This window comes from Aplidium turbinatum, chromosome 16 (assembly GCF_918807975.1).
Source record: "Aplidium turbinatum chromosome 16, kaAplTurb1.1, whole genome shotgun sequence".
Lineage (NCBI taxonomy): Eukaryota > Metazoa > Chordata > Ascidiacea > Aplousobranchia > Polyclinidae > Aplidium > Aplidium turbinatum.
In genome coordinates, this window is record NC_137487.1 from 7,459,710 (window position 1) to 7,481,962 (window position 22,253).

At 36.2% G+C, this 22,253-nt stretch overlaps 1 protein-coding gene across 1 annotated transcript; it reads right to left on the reverse strand.

The window, feature by feature from the left end:
* Positions 1-4,875: 4,875 nt before the first annotated feature.
* On the reverse strand, positions 4,876-17,965 carry LOC145785647 (uncharacterized). Its single transcript, XM_082597328.1, has 17 exons — positions 17,852-17,965; positions 16,621-16,708; positions 16,137-16,244; positions 15,808-15,896; positions 15,513-15,602; positions 14,806-14,880; positions 14,151-14,262; positions 13,668-13,798; positions 12,955-13,093; positions 10,952-11,028; positions 10,536-10,689; positions 9,852-9,928; positions 9,124-9,189; positions 8,714-8,966; positions 7,555-7,649; positions 6,057-6,423; positions 4,876-5,764 (listed from the first exon to the last, which is right to left on the reverse strand). Exons 1-17 carry the CDS (start codon positions 17,912-17,914, stop codon positions 5,586-5,588), a joined length of 2,163 nt encoding a protein of 720 aa, XP_082453454.1. The 5' UTR covers positions 17,915-17,965; the 3' UTR covers positions 4,876-5,585.
* Between the last annotated feature and the right edge of the window lie 4,288 nt (positions 17,966-22,253).

Below are 22,253 nucleotides of genomic sequence, written 5' to 3' on the forward strand. Positions count from 1 at the left end.
TATCAAGAGAAAGATCATCACATTTGAGTATGGCCTACAATAAATACTAGATTTATTCAATGGCTGTTCAAGTGTTCAAATCACTCTCTTGTAATAAAACCACTTACTTGTAAAAAAAAATGCTCCGGAAACGTATACAGTTTGAAGTCCCATTAATCAGCTTTCACTTTAGGGTTATTGACTGAAACATAATGATATGCTACAACCAACAGAAACAAAGTCACTCCCAACATATTAGTGAAAATTGCGAGTTGAATGTCTGTGATCATGATTCGTCTTTCTTCTGTATACTGAAACAAAAAGATTACTGGTCAGTGACAAAATACAATGATGGGACTTAATAATAATTTTAATGACTATGGCAAGACTGATGAGTCTCCTATACGTCAGCAGTTGTGAATTGAGCAAATGGCAGTTAAGGGAACGTTCAAATATTACGTAACGCCTTCGAGGGGGAGGGGGGGTTTATGCAAAGCGTTACGTTAGCGTCACATCGGGGGGGGGAGGGGTTCAAGCAAAACGTTACATAACGCTTTCGAGTACGGAATAGTAGTTTTTTTGTGCTGAATTTGCAGTGAAAAAGCATTACATGGGGGAGGGGGGGTTGAAAAAACGTTGCGTTGGCGTTATATGGGGAGGAGGGGGTCAAAAATTCGGAAAAAAAATTGTTACGTAATATTTGAACGTTCCCTAAGCAAGTGACAACTAAACTAGCAATATTTCAACAAGTCCGCACACAGCACCTAAATGTCATCTGCTGACTTGACAGTAGCTGAAATGTACTTGCTGAGTTGTTGCATCCCGAGTGGTCTGACAACCATCATAATTCAATAAAATAGGATGGCATAACGGATAAAGTGCTCACTTTCTTGTAAAAATGAGCACCTTACCCTTGCTTTTTTTGTAAAATCCTATAAGGTCGCTAGCTACCCAGTCAGGTAGGCTACTGTAATAGTGGAACACCAGGGCATTTGAGAGTTAGCCGAAGTACCATAGCCTAGCCTATATTGTAGCCTATCTTCCAGACTAGAATGTTCAACAAACTAACTATTAATTTCATGATAGAGAAAAATTTTCTTACCTGTGAATTTAGGCTAAGTATAAATTAATCCTGCAGTGAATGGAATAGAGAGCAGCTTCACAACAATTTTACACTGAATAGACCTGAAACAATCTGCAATGAACAAATAGCCTACCGTTTATTATCAATCAATCAATTATAACAAACTTGATCTGAGTATGGGCCAACTAGGTACTTTCATTCTATAATCAAGCTTGTAAAATAAAGCCGCAGCAAGTAATAAAAGTTGTTTCTATAAACAATTCAACATTTTAAGCTTCGGTAGCTCCAGGCATTTATTTGAGATGTACAGAAATTATCCCAAACCACTCCAGGCCTAAACAACATTTAAAAAAACGTATTCACATATTTTTTATTGTCCATTTTCTAGCTTTGTGTTTGTAATTTTAGACTTACACAACACACTGAAAGAAAAGTCTACATTTTAACATAGGCTGCGTGCTGTCTGGTATAGCTCCAATGTCCGAATTCAACAAACAGATTAATCGTAATATTCTTATTCGAGAGACCAATGTTGCCACGAACGCAAAGTGATACATCGCTAAAGGGCGCGCTTGCTTTGTTGGAGTCAAAATAATCAGAAACAACAAAACAAAAAGATGGCAAAACCATCATAGTTAAAGGACAAAAGCGAATTTTACATCACATCGAAACTTCACTGTAACCTCAAAAGTTTTAAACGTAAAGTACATTTTATTCACACAATTATCAATTCTTCCTTAATTTTTATCTAAAAAGGTAAACTCAACAAACTATTTAATTCAGTCAAGTGAAAGCAGTAGTTTCGTTTGGCGTTTTGACACCTGAAGCTCGTTGTCTTTTAGCCAGTTTTTAAATATGTTTCCCCATTGGTAAACTGTGTTTAAACCATAAAGCCATCGAATAGTGCAGTTCATGGACAGTCTAAAATCAAATGATCAAGACTCAAGAGTCTGCCTACTTTTTTCGCAATTTGGACATTGGAGTGTTTTGATAGCCCATCGATGAAGAGTGGTAGCAGTTCAGGCATGACGGGATAAAGTTCTATAATAACTGATCCATTTCTTTTTGTTGAATGTCGAGAAACTTAGAAGTAGTGTTGGATTGTCGACAATGTCTCCACCATACGGTCGATTTTTTTGTTCAATATTATTTCCAATTTGGGTAGAGAGGTTACTTTTTAAACCATAAACAGATATAACTAAGCAACAACACTACATTTAACATTATAGAAACAACAAGGAAGGTTTTCGGCTATTCATATAACCTTTTTCAAGCCTAGAAAGAAAAAAATTGTAAAAGAAATAAGCTACTCTACTCCATACAGTCTCACAGCTGTTCAAAGTACACGGTAGGCACTTTAACGAACAATAACGCAATCATGCGTGACAGTCTACGATTCCTCCCGAATCAGCTGATTGCAGTCGTGTGACTCGTGATATTGTGAGCGTTTTTCTCGACAAATTTTTCGCCTTTTTTATCGCCTGCAGTATAAACTATTAGGCTACCCGATCAGTTGATTGCTAGTCGATAGTGACGTAGACGGTGCAGTCGCACGCTTCGCTGCTCACGCCCATCAGGTTTCTCCTTTATAGTAGGTCTATCTCTTTAAAGTGCCTACCAATGTACACAGGTGTAGGTGTAGCCTATCACAACTGCACAAAGCAACACAGTATCACCACTGTTCAATTAACCTACAAATGAAAAGGCGAAAAGAAGCCATCAAAAAGTCAGACAAAAAGGCTACCTCGAAATAGGCCTATTGGCGTTCTACGTCAATAGATCGAGGTAGATTTCCTAACTTTTTAATTGAAGCTGCTACGTTGGACAGTTAAAACTATAAACAACAAAAAAAAGTTTTTTCGAGGTAACATGGTGGAAAGAGGCTACCGTAAGCTAACATTTTAGATCTATTGATATTTTATCAGAGAGAGAAACTTTTTTATTTCGTCTGTTGTGAAAATATTATACGATACAATTATAAACAATGCGAATAAAATAGCACCATAACAATCTAGATTCCAAAGCAGGCCTGTCACAGTGGTGACCATGTTAGCAGTCAACCTTCTTGTGGTTTGAATGAAGCTGTTCACCAGGCAGCAGTGGTCGCCTTGTTGGCTCAATGGTTCAAGATCAAACGTCGCTGTTTTGGCTTTCGGGGTGTACGCTTGAGCAACCCATTTCAGGACCGCTCTCCATTCAGCGGCACCTAGTAGATGGAACAACTCACAGACGACAACTTCACTCTGCCCAATCTTGGCGAGCGGCCATGCTTCAAAGCATTTACAAGTAGGCTATGCGAAACTGCCAGGTATAACCAGAGATGGGCGTGATCTTGAAGATCAAGATCTTGAAGATCACTTTTTTTTGGTGATCTTGATCTAAGATCACTTTTTTTCGTGTGATCTTGATCTTGAAGAACAATAAGATCAAGATCACTTTAAAATTGAGTTTTACTTCCTAGATAGAGGCATTTTTTTAGAACTCGTACTGTACAAAGTAGTTAGTGGCAACTACTAACATTAAGCCACTGTTAATATGATATGTGTCCAACAAAAGACGATTTAAAGTCTCCATTAGTGTTGCCATTTCAAAATTGAAAAAGTTTTCTGTGTTGGTCGTAATCAAGAAGTCAACTTCCGTGTACTTTATGTTGACTTATAATAAAAAATGATTTAAATTTGTTCACAATTTCCATGTGTGAATTTTAAAGAAATGTTTTCTTTCTTTGACCCAATTTTAGATGTTTCAAAACTCTAGAATGGCGGTGTTAAAAAACCTGGACTCTAAGACGCCGACTTTGGTCATGTAAAGTGGTGTATTGCAGCAAATCAACCAGACCAAGACTTGTTTAGGGTCTGAGTATGGAGCGGTTTGTCTGACCTCAGGCCTCTGAACTTTTTTGATAGCACACAACAGCATCAAGGTTGCCAGATAGGTAAATGTTGCAATTAACATTGACATAATACAGTGAAAGTTACAACTGCTTAGTAACACGAATAAAAACTCCCACATGAACCAGACAAAAACTTGGTAAAAATGATGCAGTTCAAAGTTTATTTATTTATTATAAATAAAAAGTATAAAACTAATCGAAAATTTTGCGACTTTTTCAGTATTATACTGTAATTAACCTCGGCCTTGGGTGTGACGTTGCGATTCTATACGCAAACTACGTCGATAATTGATAGGCCTAATAGCAACAGTCACTAACTTATTACAATTCTTAGGCCAGCGATCGAGTAGTTAAAAGTAAAAGTTAGCAATACCAACTATATACCTTTACCCAGGTTGCTTAAAGTAATTATTTTTTGCAACATCATTGATCAAAAGCTTCATTTTTTTTCAATTACACAAAAAGTGATTTTGATCTTCAAGATCACATAGCTTGGTGATCTTGATCTTCAGGATCACCTATTCTTGGTGATCTTGATCTTCAAGATCACCAATACTGGTGATCTTGCCCATCTCTGGGTATAACCCTCAAAGACTTTGTCAGTCCGAGAATAAAGATTCAAAACCAAACATTTTTCAGGTGAAAATTAAGCTAAACTGTTTATTTCTTTCATTGATGCTTTCAAATCTAATTAGTGAATCTGCAGTCTAGTCGACTGATAAAGGTTTATCTTATAACTCATCGATGTCTTGATTATTTCAGAGAAGCAAAACTGCAAATTTTGTTCCAGCATTTAAACTTTAGACAGCTAATTTCCGCAAAAAAAAAAAAAACGATTGTTTTTTTTAAAAGACGAGCGTAAAAGAAACGACTCACAACCCTAATCCTATTGTTGAAAAAAGTAAGTCCTTATGCCAGGCTAAGTAAGACCATTGAATTGCGATTATGATGTCGAAAAACCAGTTCAATATTTTCTTCCAAAACAATGAGGCAACCAGAAAAAAGAACCAGTTGTTTAATCTTCATTATAAAAGTTGGGAAGTAAAATTTAGCTACAAGCTCTCCCAAACTTCCCATAACATTTCTAGTTTCCTGCTTGGATGCAATGCACATGCATGTTGTATAGGTTACAAATTTAATTTGATAACAAAATAAGACGCGACAAGGCAGTGAAGCTTCCGCAAGTCAGTTAAACTCCATCTGCTTAACATTAAGTAAACGTTGTTGAATAAGCAATAAATTTCCTAACAATCTACGACAGAGATGACAGTCAACTCAGGTGCATTACAAAACTCGACAAGACGATTCCGATGTTTCGAAGTATAAAACATAACTTTTCCAGAGCAGTGATAATGCTTCACTGATTTGTAATGCTGTGAAATTACGCTTTTTTGTCAAGATTTTGAGAGAATCATGGAGCTTCGGAAAATAATTGTCATGTAACTTGCAATAAGCACACAAAGCAAAGAGTAACGCAACCAGATGTTAAATCTGTGTGCTCAGTTTTGTGTGCTTCCATAGAGAAACCCTTTGTTGGAAATGAAATAAAAGTGAAGCGAGGCGATAAGTCATCACCAAAGGACACCCAGCTCTAATATATAAAATAAATTTAAAAAAAGTAATATTAAGTCAAGGAGATTTTGGTTTTAACTTTGGCACGATCCGTTTCAATGTGGTTGGTTGAGTTTTGTGAAGTGCTGGTCGGATCTTCCTCGGCAACTTGACAGTTATACGTTGCTTGCTGGCTGGAAGAATCGGGACTAACTTCGTTGCTTCATTTGAATTGGCTAATTTCTTCGTTTGTTGAACTGAAATGATATGGGTGCAATGTTAGCAAATGCAATGTTACATTGAATCTTGTCTTGATGTATAATGAATCCTGTATTGCTTTCTTTTTGACAAAATTATTGTCACTAATAGTAGGCCTAACTACTTAACATGCTTCAAAACTGGGAAGACATGATAGTGATACTACTAGAAAATAAATTGTCATATAAAAATTGCATCATTTCAGATAATTAAAAAAAAATTACCGATACTAGTATCCACTTAACAAACTTTAAAACGTCACTACATTACACATAGTTATCGTATCCCCACCTTGAAGTTGTGTAACTTGATGAGATTTTGTTACCGGCATTTGCAAGATTTGTAAACCATCCTGGGAAATGAGTGAGGTTTCGTTTGCCGAGTTCCCAACCAGCACAGTCTGCGGCACTAAACCTTCGACAGGAACTTGATCAGCAGAAACGAAGTAAGAGTTGTGATCGGACGAGGATACGGTGCAGCCGGAAACCGCTGCAGAGCTGTCTGTCAAGTTTGTGCCTTGACAAGCAGTGAGAATGTTGCTGGCGTTGACAGAACTGGCGAGAGGAATGTTGCCTTCAGAAGCGGAATCGTCAAAAACTTGAACCAAATATTTTGTCCCATTGATCTCCAAAGTCGCAACTTGGAATTGTTGATCTGTCTGAATGCAAGCAGCGTTTGAATATTATTAGAAAGGTGTGACTGTTATGGTTTCATGCTTGAGTGGAGTTGGAAATTCAATATACTTAACTGTTCTTCTTCAACAAATTAATCATATTTGATCAGCTGTGGCCTCCCATACTAACTCACTTCATTTTGCTCCGTTTTTTTTTTGTCTGTTTTTTTGCTAGCACTTTTGGCATATTTTTTATTTCGGCAATTTGCTTGATATTGTTAAAATATTTCATTTTTTGCCGTCCCTTTGTTCGTTTGCCTTGCACTATCCCATTTGCCTTATCAGTTACCATCACTTTATTTTAAAACAATTAAAAAAACATATTTTTGGATGCTAAGTTATGAAGTATAGTCGTTTTGAAAGACTATGCTTATTAATATGCACAAATCTCACACCAAATAACAATAAAATTGTTTAACAAGTTTAATTAGACACGGTTCAAATAGCAGGGTGCATCTAGATCAGGGGTTCTTAACCTTTTTTCCCTTATTACCCATTTCTCTCCAGATCAAAGTCCCATTACCCAAAATCTAATTTTATCTATTTTGCCGTATTAAAAATATAGAACAGCGTTATTCAACAAAAATAACGTTTAATGCAAAGAACGACATCAATAGTGTCAGTGAGACATTTGTTCTTGTTTTTTGTGTACAATGGACAAAAATAATGAGAAAATAAATTACTATGACGAAACAATTTTAAAAATAATAAAATATCACTGTGCTTGTTTGGATGTTTTGAAGGGACTCAAAACATAAAAAAAAGTGTAAGTAATAAAGCAACTTTACCACTTACAGCTGTGACATTGTTTGTTACATCTATAATTCTATATATTCTGGTTCAGCTGATTACCCACTTGCTATCTTCAAATTACCCACATGTGGGTAATTACCCATAGGTTAAGAACCACTGATCTAGATTATCTTCCTGTTATGTGATAATCCAAAATGTACAGCAGAAACCATACAGGCAGTGGAACATCATCACAAGAAATCTTAACTTTTCAGTTAAGGAGACTGAATTTATTAAAAAAAAACAGGAAAAAAGAAAAAGTTAAAGACACAAAATAACTGATTTTGTAGAAAGTTTTGCTTGAAATGTAACCTGTCAACCAACCTGCTTTGCCGTTTCTGGATTCAAAGACGGATCGGGGAAGTTCATTTTCATCCACAGCTCCGATGCAGCAGTGTTGCAAGGCTCTTGATTGGTTTCTGAAAGTATATTTCCTGAGAAAACGGAAGCTTTGACAAGAATCAGTACATTATTGTTGATGTGAAAGTTGATTTTTATCAAGATTAGATGTGTCAAATGTTTAAGTCGCATTTTACTTCAGGTTTTACTTGGGGAAGAAAAATTGATAGAACTTATTCATGGGCAGTCAAGTGTAGCAATTGGCATATAACTTGGCATGGTAGGCTTTCGATGGAAGTATCAAAAATGGTGTGAGCCAGTTTTAATCTGGTTATGTTCCCATTACCGAGGGTGGCCGGATCCACCTCCACGTGCCGCAATCGCCTTCACACTTTGCCAAAATATCAATCTGTCGTAACCGAAGCCGACCTTGCTGATTTCCTTCTCGGTGCCGATGCTATATCGATATAGCTGGCGAAACGCACATACTCACTGCACTAATGAGTGCTAATGACTTTGCCTTGTATTGCATATCACGTAGGTAAGTAGGTTCTCTTTGTATAATATCAATTCCATAATACCAAGCTACGGGTAGTGGAGTTAAAAGAACTAAAACCAAGCTCGAGCAGGGTAACATAATAAGCTTTAAAACTAATGTAAGAAACAAACCAAATGCAGTGTTGTACTTCCAAAGATCTTGCTTAACCTCCAGATACCTTATGGACACTTGGACAGGTCATGTGAGACCCGGCAACATTTTGTAAAAAGAACCTTTGTGACCTGCAGTAGGCTTAATTCACCTATCCTGGACACTACGTCATTTTAGTCACTAAGTACTCATAACAAATTATATTTTACACAACTGTTTCAACGCTTTGTCGGCTGCGTTGATGAGTGGTGAGAAACTTACGTGGCGCTCAAAAGGGCTTCTGTGAGATGGTTGCCGAGAGCACTGAGCTGTATGTTTGGCAACACACATAAAGACATGCGTGAAGGTTGGCTTCTTTGCGTTCCCGCATATGTGATTTGCAATTCTCTACATGTCATAATAGGTGCGTACAATGACGCTTATTTCTCTCAATCTTCAACTACCGGACGTAATAACCTCGATACGACAAAAAAGTTTTTACATTAGCTTTCTAACCTGCAGCAACAACGGCGGAGGGAAGCACCATGGAAGAATATGATTCAGTTGCTTGGTCGCTTTTTGGAGTTAATTCTTTATTGATGTACAGAGTTTCTTCATCACTCTTCTGGACGCTTGGTTGAAATTCAAGACGCGTGTTACTGATGTCACTGCCATCTGGTTCTACGGATACCATGACTGGTTCAGGGTTTTCATTTCCAGTTACAAACTTAAGTTGCGATTCACTTTCTTGGGTCGGCAACCCTGAAAACTAACGACAGAATATACTAAAGTTCATGAAGGTTTCACAAAAATTGAGTTCAACTAAACCGTTTTAAAAAACAGCTAAATTAAAATATCAGAAAAAAACGACTGGTGACACTGGTTCAAACACGATAAGATCTGTGCGACTTATTTTAAAATCTCACCTGGGAGTTCATGACGATACAAGATGATGTCATAGCCTTCACAGGAACAACGACAACTGACGATGTCTGCAAGTATGACGTTATATGTCACATGGTTATGCGTCAATTCAAAGACGATAATTCAAAACGGTCAATTCAAAGACGATAATTTATTTACGATAAAGACAATAACCCTAATACTAACCCTAACACTTAACCCTTCGTCTTTGAATCATCGGCTTTGAATTGTCGTGATCCCATGTCGCATCACATTCATATCCGCAGTGATTGTTTTAATGCAGTTAAAGTCAATATAAAGAGTTAGCTCAACCTGTGCCTATTCAGTGCAGCGTAAGCTAGAAACGCGTGCGTAAACAAAACCAAGCAACAATAGAGCATTTATCTTCGTACGAGAAATACAAAGATGCATCACGTGACGAATGAAATAAAGGCGCGAACGCCGGCGGTAAACTAAAAGCATTTGAAAGACAAGAGACTTGTCCATATTGTGACTCCAAGTCCAACGAACGTTTACTGTTCGAACAAGATGGAAAATTTAGCGTATGATCGTAAGTGACACCGTCTTATTCAAACTCTCCAAACCTACGTACTTCCATGTTGCTTGGTCTAGCCTGCTTATGGTTCACTTAGAAAGCAACCGCTGTATCGAAACTAGATTACAAAAAAATAGTTAATTACCTTCAATATTAAGCTAGCAATAAAAGTGACTACTGCATCGAGTGCCTCACCTTTGTCGAATCAGATTTGTTGGAATTATTTGTTTGGTTCGTATGAAGCTTGGAGTTCAGAAAATTGGCATTGTATGCTACAAGAAAAATATTAAGTGTTAATATCAGATACGTTATAATTGTATGTTGAAAAAAGGAATACTTAATGATTTGACGTTTTTTTCTGCGGTTTCAAATCGTACTTAATTTCTGCACACATGGGCTTCCGAAGATTAAAACTCTGTTTTGACAAAATGCAAATATTACCTTTAGAAAGATGTATAGATGATGCATACCGGTAAATAACAAAACTGTTATATAGGATACCGCGAGGCTAGATGCCATTGTGCAAAAATATTCACTTTGCAATTTAGTTTAAGATTTCACAGTGCTGATGGTGAAAATCGAGTACTATAATTTTGTAACACTGGGCTACGATAATTAATTAATTCTTACCACAGTTTGTGAAAATTTGTTTTATTAAAAGTAACAAAATAAGCATGAGAACAGATTCGAGAATGTTTTCAGAGATAACTTTTAAAAACTGAAACCTTAAAGTTTTTTTATTAGAAAGAGTCATCCCAGGCAAAACTCACTCACGAATGCAAACAGTAAAACGGATTCAGACACGAGAAAACACGCATGATATTGTCATCTAAGCATGCCAATATCAAAGTTACTTTCTTTAAGTTCAAGCATACGTACTTGAAATGGTAGAATGCTTCGCATTGATTGCAGAGAGATCTTTGTCCTCCATTTCTTTATGGGACTTCTTCTTATGAAGCATTAAAGTGCTTACTTGTCTGTACACCTTGTCACAGTACGGGCAAGAATATGGCTTGTCCACAGAATGAACGATCTGAAACGTGGGGATGTTCAACTTTTCTAAACATAAAGCTACAAACCACGAATATTGAAGCAAGCATATGACGTATTATAAACTGGGATTTCTTGCAAATAACGCGGTCACGATCATACACAATGAAAAATAAACGGAGAATTTTTGAGAAAAATGTCTCTCTGTTGTCAGTGCAATGTTCAAAGCATAGCGAAAAATGCTTATAAACTACTTTGTCGTGAAGAAAAATATTCAGATACAATGAAAGAGCAACACAACTCACCTGATGTTTGTACAAGGATGAATACTCAGTGAACTGTTTTCCACAGTTTCCCACCGTACACACGTAAGGCTTTTCGCCTAAAAAGTGTTTGTAGTTAAAGTTCGCCTGAATAACTAATTTGAGAATCAAAACAATTAAAGCTCATCAAGATTTCATTCCAATATCATTGAGTGATCCCTAACTTTGCACTTTGGCAGAAAAATTATTTTTTAAAACTTATGTTTTTAATTTGCTTTACATTTAATATCTCTGCTTTGAAAATTTTTTAATTTATCTGGTAGAACAAAATAAAACGCACAGAAATGACAGGATATGTTATAAGCTAGTGTTGGGCGATATTGAAAAAAACAAAACGATACGATATTTGAAAAAATACTCGATATTTCGATACTTTTCGATATTTTTGTTCTAATTAAGAAAAGAGTTTCTCAGTCTTCGAAATTAGTGCCGGCAATTGCCGAGGTGATTGCCGACGCAGATGCATGAATGGCGCATTAGCGTCGGCAATGAAAATGCCGAGGCCAAATGAGCGCTTGTAAGGTTAGGGTTAGACATTCCTCCCGGTCGTTATGCCACAGCCATAAATTTGCTCCTTAGTCAACACCCTGATGGAGCTCTGCGAAAGAGGCGTGTGGATGGGTATCAAAGAACGAAAGCAGCAAAACGTGGACGCTTCATTGCGAAGACAGTGTAGATTTACAGCCAAGCCATGAGCCTCTTGATGTGTCCGATTCCAGTGATGACGCGACAACCTCATCCTCCGATACAGCATCTGATGCTTCCGATTCTGACTAGTTCTTCATCAAACAGACTTTGTGTTGCTCGCAGTATCCCAATTGTGCCGAAATTATGTTAGTGCTGGGATTTTTTTCGTCGAGACTTTTCGGTCATTTGTCCGAAATGACTTGAAAAAATTCGGTCATTTTTTATTTATTTCGGTCATTTTTTCTGATATATTTCCTTTCAAGTAGCTGATACAAACCAAAATTTGCACTTCCTGACTAGCTACAACATTAAGTTTCGCTGAGAAACGTTGTCGTGTTTTATCTGAGAAAAGTTGGAACAGACAAACGTTTCTTCAACGTTCATCAGCGAAACTTCAACCAAACTTTTTTTCGGACATTTTGACCGAATTGACTATTTTTTTCGGACATTTTGCTAAATAATCGGTCAATGACCGATAAATGACCGAAAAAAAACCCAGTGTTAGTGCATACGTAAATCGAGGCAATCTTCTCGCAGGGAGCTATTAATTTGTTACCGGTACTTGGTTGAGCAATTAACGTTATTTTATGATAATTCAACGTCGCTAGATGTCGAATTAATGTAAAACAAACGTAAATTTCTTATTGGGCATTGTTGTTACGCAATATAACCAATATAAGCCGCCGGGAAAATTAAATCGATTTGTGTTGACTCGAACGTTGAATCAACCCAAAATTAACTTACTTTTATTCAACGTAAATCACCGTAACGGCGTGCGTATCGCGTTGTTCGCTTTATCGCTACTTTTGATATTATTACATCACAACAAATCCAATAGTGCGGTCGTGATAGACTACTCTAGTATATTTTTCGCTTCTCGTTTTACATGTTTTGGTACAGTTTTTTTTCGTAATAAACGTTCACAGCAATTGCCGAGGCAATTTCAACTTTTGCCGTTTGGCCTTGGCAACGTTTTTGTAAGAGTTTGCAGTTACGAGTTAGGGCTGTAATAGTCAAAATATCGAACGATATTGAAATAAATATCGATATTGAAAAGATATCGTATCGTATCGAAAATTCGATATATCGCCCAACACTATTATAAGCTCAGTTAATCTTTGTTGTTAGATTGGTCGTTTGCAGTAAGAAGATCGTTTTGTCTTGTTTTATTTTCGGTGCTCCGACGAGCTGATTCATCACTATACATGAAACCGTTGTGGAAGACTGGCAACAAAACCAATTCAAAGCAATGATAAAAAAAACGGTTTCATCATCTAAGAATGCTTAATCACACATACCTGTATGGATTCGAACATGATTTTTATAATTAGTGATATTTGCAAACGATTTAGGACAATCAGTGAATGGACACTTGTGGGGTCGCTCTCCTGTGTGAGTGCGGATGTGGATTTTGCATATGTTTGAGGTCGTAAACGCCTGTGAATGTAAAATCGAAACATTTTACCAGACAGCCGTTACAGTCCGAATTTAACAAAAGCCGGTCATTGGCGCACATAAAAAAACCAAAGCAAACCTAATAGTGAAAAAGTTGTAGATTGAATTTGGCGAATTCTAGCTCATGTAATCAAATGGCCAGTGCGTTCTGAATACCATTAGATTTGTTTGCTAAAGTGACGCCTACAACAGCACGCCTGGATGTGTCGGCAAAGTGTGTGAAAATAGATCGAAAGTGGACACAAAGACTAACTTCACTTGGTCTGAGAGAATGTTCAAGTATCATACGAGGCCCTTCGAGGGGAAGTGTCGGGACAGCTATATTGCGTCACAGGTTGGTAACACATATAAAGGACAAAAAAGCATAAAAACCACTTCATATGGTATATCCAGGACAACAGCGTCTGCATACGTTGAATCAACGTAAAAACTAATGGTTTTGCTGTCTGGGATATACACATCTCTTCTTTAACCGGTAGGTTTGAGGTTAAAATTACTAAAATTTAATACACAGTGTCACAGGATAATTATTACTGTACGACTCAAGCATCCTTACCTTTCCACAGCCTTCAAAGGGACACTTGAATGGTTTTTCCCCAGTGTGTGTCCTTATGTGTTTGTGTAAGTCTCCAGATGTCTTGAAAGCTTTCTTGCAGGGAGGTAGCGGACACCTGTATGGCTTTTCACCTAAATGAAGTAGCAGTTAAGTTTAAGTCAGAAACTGTTTCCGATTCGACATACAGATGACTTTAGAAGATCGAGCTTAGATTATCTATCTTTACAAGTTAAAGCACTATGGAAGGTTTATGAAGAAAAAAGAAACTGTGCCAGGCAATGCATCATCACAAATTTTAACAAAGATTAATGTATATTCACTATTGACTTCGAATCATATTCATAGCATGTTTAAAAAAATTTCACAATTAGCGTCACATCAGACAAATTGAAAAACTTTCTTGGCATTTTTACAGAATTGTTTGCAGCTCAGTAAAGTAAAAGCACAAACCAAAAAGCGTAGACGAAAGCAACATTCTTATACCGGTGTGAACTCGATGATGGGATTTAAGTGCATAACTTGTCGTGAAAACTTTTTTACAATTTTCCCAGCGGCAAACGTATGGCTTCTCACCGGTGTGGCTCCGTTTGTGAACCTAAGTCGAGGAAGATGTGGACTTAATTTAGTCAAAATAATCAAACACACGAGCAATGGGGTCGGAGTTTAGGGACTGAAAGGAAATTTTGGATCGATGTTTCTTTAAGATTTAACACAGTAAGAAAAATGTACATATTGCACAACATACTAAACACACCAACTTTGTTATGCTATTGAGCACTGACTTACCACAAATGCTGTGAGAGCGTTATTATTATTCAGATTTTGAAGTTTTATTGCTAATCAAAATACACAAGAAGCACGTTCACTATCAACAACTGATGCAGGATGGATGGGACTTTGAAATAAATTGAATACATTTATTTTATTTTCTAACCTCGTCTTTCTTGTTTAGTTTTCGCAATTTCAAGACAAACTATGTCAAGACTGAAATTAGAGAATTTAATTAAAAGTCCCTGGAGGTCAGGGTTAGATTTGCTACTGCTGATAGAGTCAAAACTTTCAACGAGATCAGTTTTGTAAATTCCACGTTACTGTAAGCCTTAGAATTTACAAAATTTATCTCAGTCGAAGGGCCTACCTTCAAGTGATGAGCTGAAGAATAAAATTTCTTGCAATTGGCGCGATCACATTGAAACGTTTGGGGAGGCCGTGACTAAAAAGAAGAAATTATTGAAACGGCAAAGTTCACAAGATACAAACTTTCAAGGTTGCATCACGTTTCATTTCATACAGTATGTATATATCATATATATATAATTATGCAAACTGCACCTTGGCTAGAACATAAAAAACACCTGCCGTGTGACATTTACAAAAAGCAAAAAGGACACACTACTGATACAAAAACGAAAAGTCAATTTTTGTTGGTAACACTTTAGCATTGCAACTGTTTCAAGTAAGTTTAAATAATAATTAAATAAAGAACTATTTGAGGAAACGAAGCTTAAGAACTACAATGCATTTGAATGTATAATAGAAATAAAACAACAGCAGCAAAAATACAAGAAAAAAGGAAATTTGAAGATTGCAAATTATTAAAATTGCAGCGAGGTAATTCGATAATGATGAATTGAAGACAGGACGGTGGATTGATCAGGTTTAATTCAACAGCAAACTTCGATACATTTTTCAAAAAGTAGGCAATCACAGTAAATAAAACAAAAAGTCAGCAGCCTCTCAAGAACATGTAATGTTAACTCCACAAAAAGCAAAATTACATGACTTTAATACTCTTTTTTAGACTTAGGGTTAATTAATTGCAATAAAACTAAAAGTTTCTTTTACCTTTATCTCTTTGATTTCAACATTGGTCTGGGTTTGGATAGGAATTCTTAGCGGCTCTTCATCGTCTGAGGTGCCAGGTTGCACCTCTCCCTATATGAGAGTTGCAAGTACACACAGTCACACATTTATGTAACGTAAAATTAACCATTACCCATTAGCAATTTAGCATTGAAACATTTTCATAAATACATTGTGACTACGTAATCTCCAAGTTTAACCAACTAAACACCAATGTCAAACAAGGCAAAAATGTTACACCGTTCCTTTGGCATACTTAGAGTATTATCGTACTCACCGACAAATTTTCCTGGTTGGGTCGATAAATATAAGCTGTCATAACACCATTAACTTGGACTGGCTGAATAAGTTCAGCTGGATAATTGTCTGAACAAGTGGGTACAAAAACATAGTATTATCAAGTATCAACATCATTCATCAATCATCATGCTAAGCAGTGAGGTTGAATCTATTACAGGGTTTGATCTGACTCGGTGCTAACTTTTCAAATAAAGCCAAAAGACTTTATGTTTTCATTAAAGAAACGTACAAGCTCTTGAGTAAATGCAGAAAATGTAAATTTCTAAAAAAAAAAAATTTGAACAAAATACTGTCATGCAAACTCACCTTTAGGTTGGTGGAAAATGTAAGCTGTTGATCCATCATCAAGTTCTACTTCTTGGCCGTCTTGAAAAGAAGTCACAGCTTCAGTACAATTGGTATCAGTTGCATTATCTAAATGCAAAGACTCAGCAATGAAAAACTTCCACTTTCAAAATATCGTTATTAGCTACTATTACCAAAGCACATCAAAAACAACTAAGGAAAGAATTGAAAAATTTGTTAAATTAAAACAGACCGTTGGTTATAGATTTGAAAATTTAAATAAAAAATCAATGACAAAATAACTGTTTCTGCAAAAACTATGATCAAAGAATATATATAAGAACGCTTGTTTAAATAAACTTAATATTTTTGTAGAGGAAACATTATTGCAGGTTAATGCCAACAATTTTAAATAATGAAAACTACTCCACATACAAATACACCATTGTGAAAACTTAATGACACTTTAATGTTAACAAATATCAAGCCACACAAATTCCTTTACATTCTTGTTGTGGCGCCATCTGGCTGGCGATGGTAGATTCCAGCAGGGGTTGCTCACTAACTAACGCAGTTGCTGATGAACCAACTTCCTGTTTGAAACCAATAAACATATAGATTATAATACATACAAACTGAGCTGAAATTTTAACTTGTAAAGCTTAAACATGTACAGTAAGTAAAGGTTGTTTCATAATTGATTACAAATGTCAGAGATGAGAAGCTAAGTTTCACATTGTACTAAGCCTTTGACACAAAACGAGAGCAGGGTGGCCAATTTCTTTCTCTCGGTCGCTTTTCCTTCAGCAATTATGCCCACCCAATTTATTACACTCTAGCAGTGTTTGCTCTGAGCTGCTGCTCTGAGCAGTGTTTTCAACAACCAGCTTAAGCCGGGAGTCAAACCATGTTTGCATTATCGGAAAGCCAATGCCTTATCTGCTGCGCCATCCCACCTCCTTTGTGTTACATTTGTAAAAACCTTTGGATTGAAATATAATATGCTTCACACACTAAAATGTATCTAACTGAAATAGATGCTTTAAGTAAAATCTGTCGAAAGTCCAATTTTAATTATACAGTATATGTATATCATATATATGCACTATTGCACTTGTAACATAAACTAAGTTAGAAAATAAAAAGGATTAGAATTTGTGATTTACAAACACCAATCCAAAGCACCATTCATCTTCTTTAAGCAATAAGTAGAAAAATTACGCACAATCGTACATTCTAGGTGAACAACTGAACATCACTTATAAAATTAAAAATGTATATACACAAAAAATGCAATCAAATTTGCAACATGTTGTCAACTTTTTTATATTCCTCATGGCAGCTCAATGGATAAACAGTAAACACTCCTATCTGCAGTAACTGAAAATAATGACATTGCTAGATCAGACAGCAATAGATGTAAGTTCTCTAATCTCTACTTTGTAGAACTCAATAGAATGAATAGTTTTACAAACAATAACACTTCAATACATAGGCTACAGAAACTTCACACTAATTAACATTGGTAGCAAAGCCAGTCACAGCAGGCCCAAAGCCATTTGTATACAATTGTGCAAAATTTCAAAGAGGCTTTTTCAGTCCAAACGTAAAGATGTTTGTACCCAATCAATGTATATCATAAACCAAAAAAAAGAAACAAAAATTTCTGTTTACCGTACTAGATCATAAAAAGAATGCACATTAAAATGTATCTGGAATTGGAAAAAAAATCATACCAACGATTCCACGAAGAAACTTGATATGCATGGGTTTTCAGCATCATTACCCGATTCAGCCATCAGTTTCCAAGATTAGATTAACTAATTTAGATATGAACTGTAAATGCCTTAGATAAATTGTTCAATAACATAAGTATTATTGACCTACAAGCTTATAACAAACAGCATAAAATAATTCCAATAAAATAAATCTGCAGTTCACATGTTTCAATGCATCTGCAAGCTGTTGTTAGGCTACAGTAGCTGTAGTACCATACAGAACATTGAGCAATTTACTAAATGCAGACTAGACCAGTGCTTCCCAACCTTTTTTTATTCACGAGGCTAGTGCACAAGTCTCCGCCCTAGTCAAAACACTATGATGTTATAAATTGGAATCAACCAAGAAATATAGGGTGAAGTATGTGAATAGCATTGCCAATCAACAATATGAAAGCTGTTTTTATGCCTTTACTGCTTCACCTTGGTTTAGCTATTTTCTCAACCTAAACCCTAACCTTCAGGGTTTAGGGCTAGAAAATACGACAGCAAACATAGCTTTGGAGCTGGAGCTTTGCACTCAAAAAAAAGACGCTGGAGCCGGAGCTATCTGTACAATTCAGGTGGAGCTGGAGCCAGTTGTTTGATAGACATCTCCAGCTCTAATTAATTTTATGAGATGCTTTTGCTACTGGCTGATTTCACATAATTTAATGTCAGCAACCCATCACAAAATTGGTAATTGTTGGCTGGTATTTTTAATTGTTGGATAATTGTTGTGTGTCTGCTAGTTTGTAAGACTTTAAATTTAGGATGATTACTGATCGAGGACAACTATTAATAACCTCGTATATTATTTAAGAAAATAAGATAATGGAACTAGAGCAGTGGTATGAAAGAACTCGGGAGCTGGAGCAGTTTCATTTTTATGCTGGCTCCAAAGCCCTGGTAGCAAAGCAAAGTTGTGAAGAAGCCATTCACATACTTCACCCTATATTTTTTGGTTGATTTCAATCTATGACATTATATATATATAACATGTTTAACCTGGGCGGAAACTTGTACACCAGCTCCATCTCAAGCTGTATAAGAACAGGAGCAAGTCAATGTTCATCACTCACTGGACTTTTAATGAACAATTTCACAAAATAGTGACTTTGCTATTCTTTATCAGAATTTAACAAGTTTTTATCTGCCTAGCAATCTAGCTACACTTTCCAAACATGTAGAAGGGACTGAAATTGTTAAGTTAAAAGTTAAAGTACTATACTGTATATACAAATAAATTTGTCTTTAAATTTAAAAATATGCTATTACCTGATTATTTTGAACCTTACTTTCAGGAAATTACTAAAGTATGTTGCCATCGCATGGAAGCTTCTCAAAAAAATGCATGTAACTCTCACATTTACGTAGTGTCAGCTAGGGATGGGCAAAATAGAAAAGTAAGCTATTCTAAAATTATTCTAGAATAATTTTTCGAATTTAGAATTTCGAATACCTATTCTAGAATAATTTTTTTCAATGTCAGAAAATGCCAAAAAGCTTAGTTTTTATTCTGGTTTTATTGAAGACACATAATGGAAAGTGGCAACTAAACGAAAAACAATAGTAACTGCCTAGGCGAGCATGTCTTTGTGGCAGTGAAGAATGTTTAAAGCTTCTAAATGCTCTCCAGTGAGCCGCAATCGCAGTTTTGATGCTGTTAATCCAGCACTCGAGAAGAGTCTTTCTGAGGATGCAGAAGTGGCTAAATACTTCCTCGCAAGATCAAACAACAGGGGGAACTTTTCTTGATTTTTTGTTCCACAATTCAATTGCATCGCTATATGACACTTTTGCCTTAAGGTAGGATCGGCTTTCTATGGCAACTCATAGCTGTTCGTTGTCATGGTTACTTGATGCTGAAGTATTTGTCGCCTCAACACCGGAGCTCAATACTGTCAATAGATCATCCGTTTCATTGGATTGCTGCATTGTTGCGGAAATTATGACACTAGGTGTAGCGGTAGCCTCACCCAGAGTTGAACTGTGTTTCGTGTTTCATACGATAAAAATAGATGCAAATCCATAGCACAACGATCTTCCGACGTCTACAAACCGCACTGGTAAAGAGAGCTGGCTAGCTTTCATTGAGCCGAATGTAATTGATCGGCGAAAAATCGATAAAAAATTTTAGTAGTCTGAAAAGTGGATATTTTCATTTCGGTTTGGAAAATTCGATTCGAAATGTCATTTCAATTCGAATAATTAGATATTCGGATTGTAACTATTCGATATTCTATATTGCCCATCCCTAGTGTCAGCTCAAGAAAAGGTCAAGGCAGTTTGAAATTCTTAGGCCAAAAAATATGGAACGATTTATTTTCAGAAATAGTTAGGTCTACGAGTACAAAAACTTTCACAAAAAAAACTTAAAGTTCATTGTATGAATAAACTTGGAAGTGGCTATTTTTCCACACTTAATGCCATGGTTACAATCAGGTGTTGCCAGAGTTAGGATTAAAGTTAGGAAGGGTTAAGGTAAGGATTAGAGTTAAGATAAGGGTTAGAGTTAAGAATAAGATTAGAGTTTTGATCTTTGACCAAGACTAAAATAAATTTCCAAAATACAAGTTTTTGTTTTCAACAGCTTTAAACTTTTCTCAAATTAGGGCATAGTTCCTTATCTGGCAACACTATTGAGGCTATTATTACACTATATAGTGTAAATATATCCACAGCTAATAAAGTTTGTTTGTGACTGTTTCTATGGCCACAACATTGACGACTGTTTCGCAATGAACATTGTTGTACTAGGCTATACTACAGGCTATAGACTGTCATCGACAGTATTCAAATTGGCCTATAAACTGACTGTGTTAGAGTATGAACTTATAAACTATGATAAGACCTATTATTACTTTTAGAGTACCAGCTTTTTAACTTGCCTATGAATTGAAGACTCAAAGTAAAAAGTTCAGAAAACTTGTAATTTTTTTTAATTTCTTTTCAATTTTATTTTTAATTGTTGGCGCAAACACGTATAACGGCAAATTAACAAAAGAGAAACTGGAAAAATAACTAAAACGTAATTTACCGATGCTTGACATTTGTCACATTAAGAACAGGGAAGCAGCTGACTCGATGACTGATATAATCTTTCGCTGCTTCCTGTCTGTTGTAGTACCCAGATGGCTACGGTGCTATTCTATTCATGTTGTTTTATAATTGTACCGTGCTTTTTCTCATACTATATCATATACTTTTTTAGGCTAAAGCATGATATTTTTTTGATATTTCAATAAAATTACAGGATTTGAATTGACTAGGCTATCGCAGCAGTAAACAACTTTTTGTTTTCATTTTTACTGAACATCAGCCAATTTTGTTTCAACGTAATTTGCCCATGCTAGACGTTTGCCACACTAAATACACGAGAAGTAGCTGACTCGATGACTACGGTAATATAGTATTTCGCTGCTTCTGTCTATAATAGATTGTTATGGATGGTGATTGGTGCTATTTTATTCGCATTGTGTATATAATTGAACCTTAGACTATTCTCGCAACAGGCCGCCAGGGATGCCAGCGACAAACTTGCAAGAAACTTAGATTGTGTGCTAAAAAAACCCAGATGAGGCAAAAAAAAAAACAGGTCCAGAAAATATGTAGTAAAGCGGTTAAAAAAACCTGCATGTGCTTTTAGCACCATTTTAAATCATTACACAGAAGCCTCAGAAAGCTACAAATAGTAACACGTACCGTATATACAATTTGGAGCTGGTTTACAAGCTTCCCACTTGGTTAAAAAGGCAATGACGTCACGGAAGAGGTATCCACCATAAAAATAGTACAAAAGTGGGGTGAAATCAGTCAATCATGACGATAAAAAGCATGCAAGTGTCCGCCTTTAGTAAATTATTTGTGATTTGCTTGTTTCTGCTTCAATTTTTACAATTGAACCAGCCCTGCAAAGCAGAAGATCTCACCTATGCAAAGCAATGTAACACAGGCACAGGCTTATGTTGGCAATGGTATTAATATATATGGAATATGACTACCGTATATACAAAAACAAGAGCTTGGTAGGCCTATATGGGCTCACAGCAAAGATTTTGGTTCAAAATTGCTTTTATGGTAAGGGAACGTTCAAATATTACGTAATACTTTTTTCCGAATTTTTGACCCCCCCCCCCTCCCCCATGTAACGCCAACGTAACGCTTTTTTCAATCCCCCCCTCCCCCATGTAACGCTTTTTCACTACAAATTCAGCACAAAAAACTACCATTCCGTACTCGAAAGCGTTACGTAACGTTTTGCTTGAACCCCCTCTCCCCCGATATGACGCTAACGTAACGCTTTGCATAACCCCCCCTCCCCCTCGAAGGCGTTACGTAATATTTGAACGTCCCCTAAAGGGTCTAGCTAGCAAGGTTC